We start from the raw sequence: 7,555 nt of genomic DNA on the forward strand, positions 1-7,555 counted from the left end.
GTGTCCATAAAAATAAAGGGTTTGATACTGTAAATGCAACTCAATGAAATCAGGAACGTATTCAGAGAAATATGTGTGTGGTCATTCCTAAAAATTTATTTCACCTTCATAGATATCATTTCAAATGTATAACTTTCATTTCAACTAAGAATTGTATACATGATCTTGGAATATACAGTACATGACATGTAAATAAATATACACGAAAACATATAAAGCAAGGTCAGGATAACTTCCAAATATGGAAGAAAATAAACTAGAACAGTACTGCCATTTTTATATGTAATTTCCAATGAACTTAATATTGAGTATCATGTTGGATGCAACAGGTCAAAATGCAATAGGTGTCTATGTCTAAAATGAACATCTATGAATAACCAATGATCATTTGAGGGTAGTAAATGTTTGAAGTCAGAAAGTCCTGATTACTCTCTCTTATTGTGAAATGTCACTCCATTGCTTGATAAGTCTGTTCGTCTTGTGCTCTAGTTTTTGTTTACTGCATAGCATTATAGTTTCTTACCAAGACCATGCAGAGGTACTAAAGGGGTATTTACACACACATGTAAGAATTAGCCTCGGGGCCTATGGGCAGGCACACACCGCAGCAGACACACACACACAAAATAGGTCTCTTGAATCTACCACCTACAGGTTTTTTTTACAATGATGCATGTAGTTTCAGTACAATCAGTGGTTTCCATTGCAGAAAGCTGCTCTGAGAAGTTTGATAAAAATACAGAATATATTTGTTTACTCAAGATCTACTATTGCTGGTAGAAAATATAATCCACATCCCTGTTTCTAGTTGATGATAAAATATGTTTTTGTTCCTATTTCACAAGCAAGTCACATGCCAAGATAATACCTAGTTGGTAGTTGTGTAAAAGTGCTGGCATAAGGAGGAAATATGGGGCAAAACAAATGCGAAGACATAGTTTTCCATTCTGAGGTTTATGTATTTTAAAAAGAATCATGTTAATATGATATATTAATACAACTACAATTCATTTCTTCAATTTCTATTCCATTCTGTCAGAAGAGAAAATGATACATGTATGTGTTGACATATAAGACTTAGAACAACAAACAGACTTTGGTGGAGAGTTTTTACACAAACATGGTTCAAAAACTACTACATGAGTACCACTAGTTCCTACTCTTTGAATTATCAAAACTGAGACAGTTTAGGAATAGCAGGATTTTGATGTACTATCTGGTCCATGCAGAAGATTAAATAAATTCATATCGCAGATCAGATGATAATGGAGTAATATTTCACTCAAAATGGTCATAATCTGAACTATCTGAGATGGTGCAATCTGATTCATATAAGACCCTTTGTTCGCCATACAACCACAAAGGCATATACAGTACTTCTCTTAAACCCTTGTTTCCTGGAGTGCAATTAAGCATGAACATAACAAAAAACGCATACCATAACAACATAAAGGATGTGCCATGTGAAAAAAATATATATGATGAACATGTAAAAATCTTGATCATATGTCAAAACTAAACAACAACAATCAAACAAATAGCATGTCACAAACAGCTAACACCAGTGTCAACCGTCGGAGTAAAATCTGGACAGTCTGTGTTGAATGCAGTCGTCTCCTCCAAATCTTGTCTGCCTAAAAACACTCAGGCACTTCACCATACAGTCTCTGGGAGCAGCTGTGCCTCAACCGCCACCACAGAGCTGCCGTTCCATGTACCCATGATATCACACTTGGCACGCTTCCTGTCAGTCCTCAGGGTTCAGTTGGGTGTGTTCACGATGAAAGAATGTATTGCTTTTTAAATGATTGCAGTCCTTACACGTATCTCCTGTCTTGTGCAAGCTTTCTCATGTCCAGCATGGGATGGTCCCCTTTAGTACTGCCTGTTTGGGGGTAAGACATCATTGAAAGGTGATGGGAAGAGGTGGTGGTTTCAAACCTACCCCCCTTTATGCATGACCTTTTTGTTGCCTCTGCGTTGCGCTGCAGCATCTCCTGCCAATAGAGGACCAGAGGGAATGGAGATCAGAAATTAGACCAGGAACAGACTCTGCCCTGACACCGGGGGTTATTCCGTGGCCTACATGAAGGTGTCATGACCAGGCCCGTAGGAGAAGCCAGGGAAGGCCCCGGCGGCCTCGCGCATGCTGCTCGTCACGGCGAAGCTCTCGCCGTTGCACAGGGACGCCGACACGGGCAGATGGGTGAACTCAGGGTCAAAGTGCCTCAGGTCAGTGGGGCCACTCTGTGGGAGAAAAAACATACATTGGTTTGGTATGGTTGGTTCCTTTTTTTTTTACGATACTGAGCTGTAAAAAGTGTGGGTGAATTAATGAATGGTTAATCTGACGTACCACTGAGGGCACAAAAGGAGGGATGATCTTCCTGGCCATGAGGTCATCCCAGTTGATTGGTGAGAAGAAGGCATGAACCTTGAGTTCCATCTATGGAAATGACATATACGGCACATTGAGTTAACATCCTGTCACTGTGTGTGTGTGTGTGTGTGTGTGTGGTGTGTGTGTGTGTGGTGTGTGTGTGTTTGTGTGTGTGTGTGTGTTTGTGTGCGTGTGCGTGTGCGTGTGTGTGTGTGTGTGTGTGTGTGTGGGGGGGGGGGGGGGGGGGGGGGGGGGCAGACTGAGTGACAGAGGAAGTGCACTTACAAAGTCATCCTTGACTCCGAGTCTCTGTGTGCGATCCTTGTGCAACAGGCCCTCCAGCAGTTCACGGCCAGCATTGGACACGTTGGGCTTCAGCACCAGGGCCTTGTGCAGGATGTTGTTGTACATCTCAGCAGTGTTGCGACTATAAAAGGGAGGCTGAAAGAGGAAGAGCGACACATAAATCATCTCTGTCAACAACTTACAGTAGTCGTATGGACATTATCACCATCTATATTACAATTATGTATGGATGTGTTTCCTGTAAATAACTGATAGTCACAGACAAGACAAGACTTAACAAGCTATCTTCACTTACCAGTCCATACAGCATCTCATAGAGAACAGATCCCAGGCACCACCAATCCACAGTGCGGTCATACGCTTGCTTCTGAAGAACCTCTGGTGCAAGGTACTATGTTCAAAACAAAGGGAAAGTCAGAACAAGAATATCGCAATTGACTTTCATTCTATTTCTAATTCAGACTGCATCAATGCTCTCCGAAGGGGTTCAAAAATAATTTTACCTCAGGAGTTCCACAGAATGTAGAGGTTGTTGCGTCAGCTTCCAGCCCTTCCTTGCAGAGGCCAAAGTCAGTCAGGACAATGTGGCCCTGGGAGTCCAGAAGGATGTTCTCTGGCTTAAGATCTCTGTGATAAGACACACACATATCCTTCCATGACTCTCATGTTTCCAACATATGCCCAGAACACAGCTTAAGGCGATGAAGTCATCCCTATTAGTGCAATCCCTAGGAAATGCATCTGTCCACTAGGGGATGCTGTTACACAAACCTGTAAACGATGTGTAGAGAGTGGAGGTAGCCAAGGGCACTGGCAATCTCAGCAGCATAGAACCGGGCACGAGGCTCCAGGAACACTCTTTCGCGTTGGAGGTGGTAGAACAGCTAGAAAAAGAGAACGCCAAAAAACATTCTTTAACACCAATCCCACTTTGATGCAACGTGTTTCTCTCAGTGGTTCTCTATTTCCCAAGACTTTCAGACATGCCACTCACCTCCCCTCCGTTGACATAGTCCAGCACAAAGTAGAGCTTGTCTGTGGTCTGGAAAGAGAAATGCAGGCCCACTAGGAATGGATGTTTGATGTTCTTCATAAGCACGCTACGCTCCGCCATGATATGCTTGTGCTGGAGAGGAGAAGAGCGAAGGGGAAGAGATCAGCTTGATGTATCGCACATTGCATCAAACCACTGTTTCAAGGTAACTCAGTATCACCATTGATAAACTGGTTGGACGGATACATCTGACATGCTCAAATCAGTTTCAGTTGCTGCACTGCAGTAGTTTAAATGGTAATGCAATTTTAACGTGAGACATAATTCAATTACATTACATTTTATTTATATTTATTTCTATAGACAACCTCTATAGTAATGAGCCCTGGGACAGACATAGCCCTGACCCGGGCCACAGCTGTCTCAGAGCCAGATGCTGCCTGAAGAAAGGAACTGAGTTTTACCTCTTTCTTCTTCATGATCATTTTCTTCTGCAAAACTTTCACGGCATAGTACTGGGCAGTCTCTTTGTGCCTCGCCAGAAGAACCTATGACAGGAAGACAAGGGGTTAACATTCTCCCACCAGAGGCAGGCTTGTGTAACAGACTTTTGATGGCAGTAAACACTGCATTGTTCATTGTCTTGATCTTACCTTTCCAAAGCTTCCTTTGCCAATGATTTTCAGGTAGTCGAAGTCACACGGCTTAATCCTGGGGGGGGGGGGGGGGGGGCAGAGAGAGGGTTATGAGTTGGTGTAATGAGAAGAGGCACAAACTGCGTATAGATGGAGAAAGAAAATTGGGTCAAGAGTGGAAAATCTACTTACTGAGACTCCTCCGCCAGAGAGCTCCTGGGTCTGAAACATAGCTAGAATAGAAATACACAGAAGACATCATTTAGCTTGCATGTCTATGCTGTTCATCCTACGATTACGATATGACAGTTCTACTAATTGAATTGTTGTCTATCTAGGCACAAACTTACCGAGTTGGACCCAAGCTCGGCTTCCATTTCTTCATTCTGGTTCTCATCAATCTTCAGGAATGATTCAACTGCAGCACTAGGGTTGAGAAAACGAGAGATACTTATAATTCTGTGTGTTTTAATTTTATGGTTGATTATTTGTCCTCTTTTGTTTAAAAAAAACCTAGCTCTCTTCTTAACCATGCTGTACAACACGTGACAATACCATACTCAGAACACATGCATCATCGCAGCAATGCAGTAGTACTCTTCGCCTTAAGATGGCACTGTAGCTTTGTTTCTTGACAGAGTAGGTAAGCTTACAGATATGGGCTTCTGGTTTGCCGGTGGTATATGACAGATAGGTCTATAAATCATTGTCTGTATGATGTATACTGCTTTACCTTGACCTGCACCTATTACTTATATAGAAAATTAGTCTTTGTGAATGGAATACGTAGTGGAGATAATGAGGTCGAAATTAGATGAAATGTTGAATATTTTGTGGTTTGTTATTAACCGCGTCAAAGATCGGTGGGGTCTGACTCAAACAGGCAAGTCTGGGAAAGTAGTACCGGGGCCGTCTGAGTGAGTCATTCACAAATCTGTGGCATTTGGGGGTGACATCGGGTGGGAAAATTTCCACTGTAGCCCTAGGGCAATCCGACAGCGACCTAAATGTTTTGGAGCGCAGTCCGCCAGGGCAGCCAAACGTTGCAATGTATGGTGTGCGCTTTAATTGCATTACCACGTTATCCCTGTCTAGGGTACATGACGGATTTGCTACAAAGGTGCTTATTGGGCCAGCGGGAGCGACGGTCAAGACCTGAGTGACATGAGAGAGATTTTTGGCTCTGCTGCACTGTACCCAGATTACGCTATTAATGGAACGGACATGGCCAAATTAAGAGACGTGGTTGCGTGCTCCCGATTGGATTAACGAACTGTACACTGCGCTCCACTGACCTTAGTTGAGTTAGAAAATTAAGTGATAAAATGAGCCCAATTGTTCTGTAACGCATGTTATATTTTTGACTGACAGGTACTGATATTGTATTGACAAGCTTCTGGTGGCTTTGATGCCCCCGATTATTTCAGCAATGTTAATATCTGCATATTCATGTTAATATAACTGAAAGAGCAAATAGCAATACTTACTGCTGACAAATATGCGGACTGGATACAAGCTTCTGGATGAAGTCGTTCAAACCCATTTTTCTCTCCTTGATAAAAGCTGCAATTGGAAAATAATACATTTACGTCAACAGGAAACCTAGTACGTCACCGACTATCCTCCAGTAGGCTACTCATCTTGAATAATTATTCAGGTGGGAATTGAACCACTCACATGAACGCAAAGATTTGTTGTGGAATGTTTGTAAAATCAATAAATAGGATAATCAGAGACATGCAAACATTTGGGCTACAAGACCGACTGCCATAACGATAACAGCCTAAGAAAAACAATGTGTTTAGGCTAAAGCATGTTTTGCATAACAGGCATCAAGATGAATATAACCCAGAACCGCGGCCGATTGGGTTGTTTACGTCCTAAAGCGCAAGGAAACATACATTGATAGCCAAGCAAATGTAAACCTGTCAACCAGCCGCTTCAGTTTTAGCAAGCAATCTGAACATTTATTCTGCAACCCCAATTAGACTAGCCCAGTCATCCTCTTAACACAAAAATAAGACAACAACAGTCCATATATTATTGTCCATTAACTTTAGGCATGGCTACCTACCAGTTAGAACTGACATAATCCCACGCATTCTGCAGTAAGTCAAATCGCACCCAGCGTTAGTCACAGCCATGATTATCAAGTGAATAAATCCAAGTTCGGAATGTATTTGTTGAGTAGCACTCTCCTCAATACAAAGTGCTTGTCTCGCTGTACACAGGTCCCGCTTGCACGCCGATGTACAGTTCAGCGCCACTGTTCCACACTGCTTGAGCGGACCGGTTATTTTATATGGAGCACGTGGTTTTTGGAGGCAAGGCACTGACATCACACTTGTAACCGGGGAAACGTCACGGGATTCGGCAACTCCAAGTCCTGCCTGTAGGAGGCGGGAATGACAACAGCGCGCAGCCAACCTGCCAGCGACGGATATTTAACCCCCCTCCTTACGCCCAACCTTCGTTTCTATCCATGGAAATATACCTTGGAACAGAGGCAGCTGGACATAATCTCCTCTTCTCTGTGAACAGATTAACTAGGCCTACATTCTGAGAACGCCGTTAATCAAGGTAGATACCTCTGCTGACCCTGCCACATCACATAGAACTATGTAGGGAGGGAGTTCAATCAATCAATCAATCAATGTACTTATTTGATCAAGAGGGACAGTGTACATTCATGAACATTAAAATGTAAATTGATTCTCTAATGTTCTGTAGGAGATGGTTCCATTCCCAGGCTGACCTAACTGAGAAAACCGACTGTCTAAGAAAACTCTCTGAAGATCTACCCTTAATAAATAAGCATTAGTACCTATTCTGTTGATAAAATGCATATATTTACTATAGCCTACTATCCAAGAATGTCAATACAACCTAAACAATAGCCTCATGTATAGGCCTACTTGTACTGCGGCAGACTATCAGCAGTCACCAACTGGTTATAGTAAGGTAATTATAAAGAAGAACCTCTCTCATGGCTGAAAGGATTTAGGTTTAATGTCAATGTCACTACTCACAGAATCCTATACTGCTTTTTTACAGGGTATTTGCACCCATTCCTAAAGCACCACTCTATTACAGATGAAATAAACGTCTAATTTAACGTATTTTCTTCTTTAACTTAATTTTCCCGTGACTCTTGCATACCCCATACATTCAGACCAAAGACGTCTACCCCTCTCTGCGCTATGAAGCCTATCATTGATTCAATCTGAGCAGGTCAAGGTT

General features: G+C 42.4%; 1 protein-coding gene across 1 annotated transcript; it reads right to left on the reverse strand.

Moving 5' to 3' along the window:
* Positions 1 to 938: 938 nt before the first annotated feature.
* si:ch211-195b13.1 (STKc_SGK domain-containing protein) lies at positions 939 to 6,600 on the reverse strand. Its single transcript, XM_012818385.3, has 13 exons — positions 6,390 to 6,600; positions 5,803 to 5,878; positions 4,666 to 4,741; positions 4,508 to 4,548; positions 4,334 to 4,391; positions 4,145 to 4,228; positions 3,681 to 3,812; positions 3,458 to 3,570; positions 3,190 to 3,313; positions 2,982 to 3,077; positions 2,666 to 2,821; positions 2,357 to 2,446; positions 939 to 2,247 (listed from the first exon to the last, which is right to left on the reverse strand). The coding sequence occupies exons 1-13, from the start codon at positions 6,457 to 6,459 to the stop codon at positions 2,083 to 2,085; spliced, it is 1,281 nt and encodes a 426-aa protein (XP_012673839.1). The 5' UTR covers positions 6,460 to 6,600; the 3' UTR covers positions 939 to 2,082.
* Between the last annotated feature and the right edge of the window lie 955 nt (positions 6,601 to 7,555).

Source organism: Clupea harengus, chromosome 19 (genome assembly GCF_900700415.2).
Source record: "Clupea harengus chromosome 19, Ch_v2.0.2, whole genome shotgun sequence".
Taxonomy (NCBI): Eukaryota; Metazoa; Chordata; class Actinopteri; order Clupeiformes; family Clupeidae; genus Clupea; species Clupea harengus.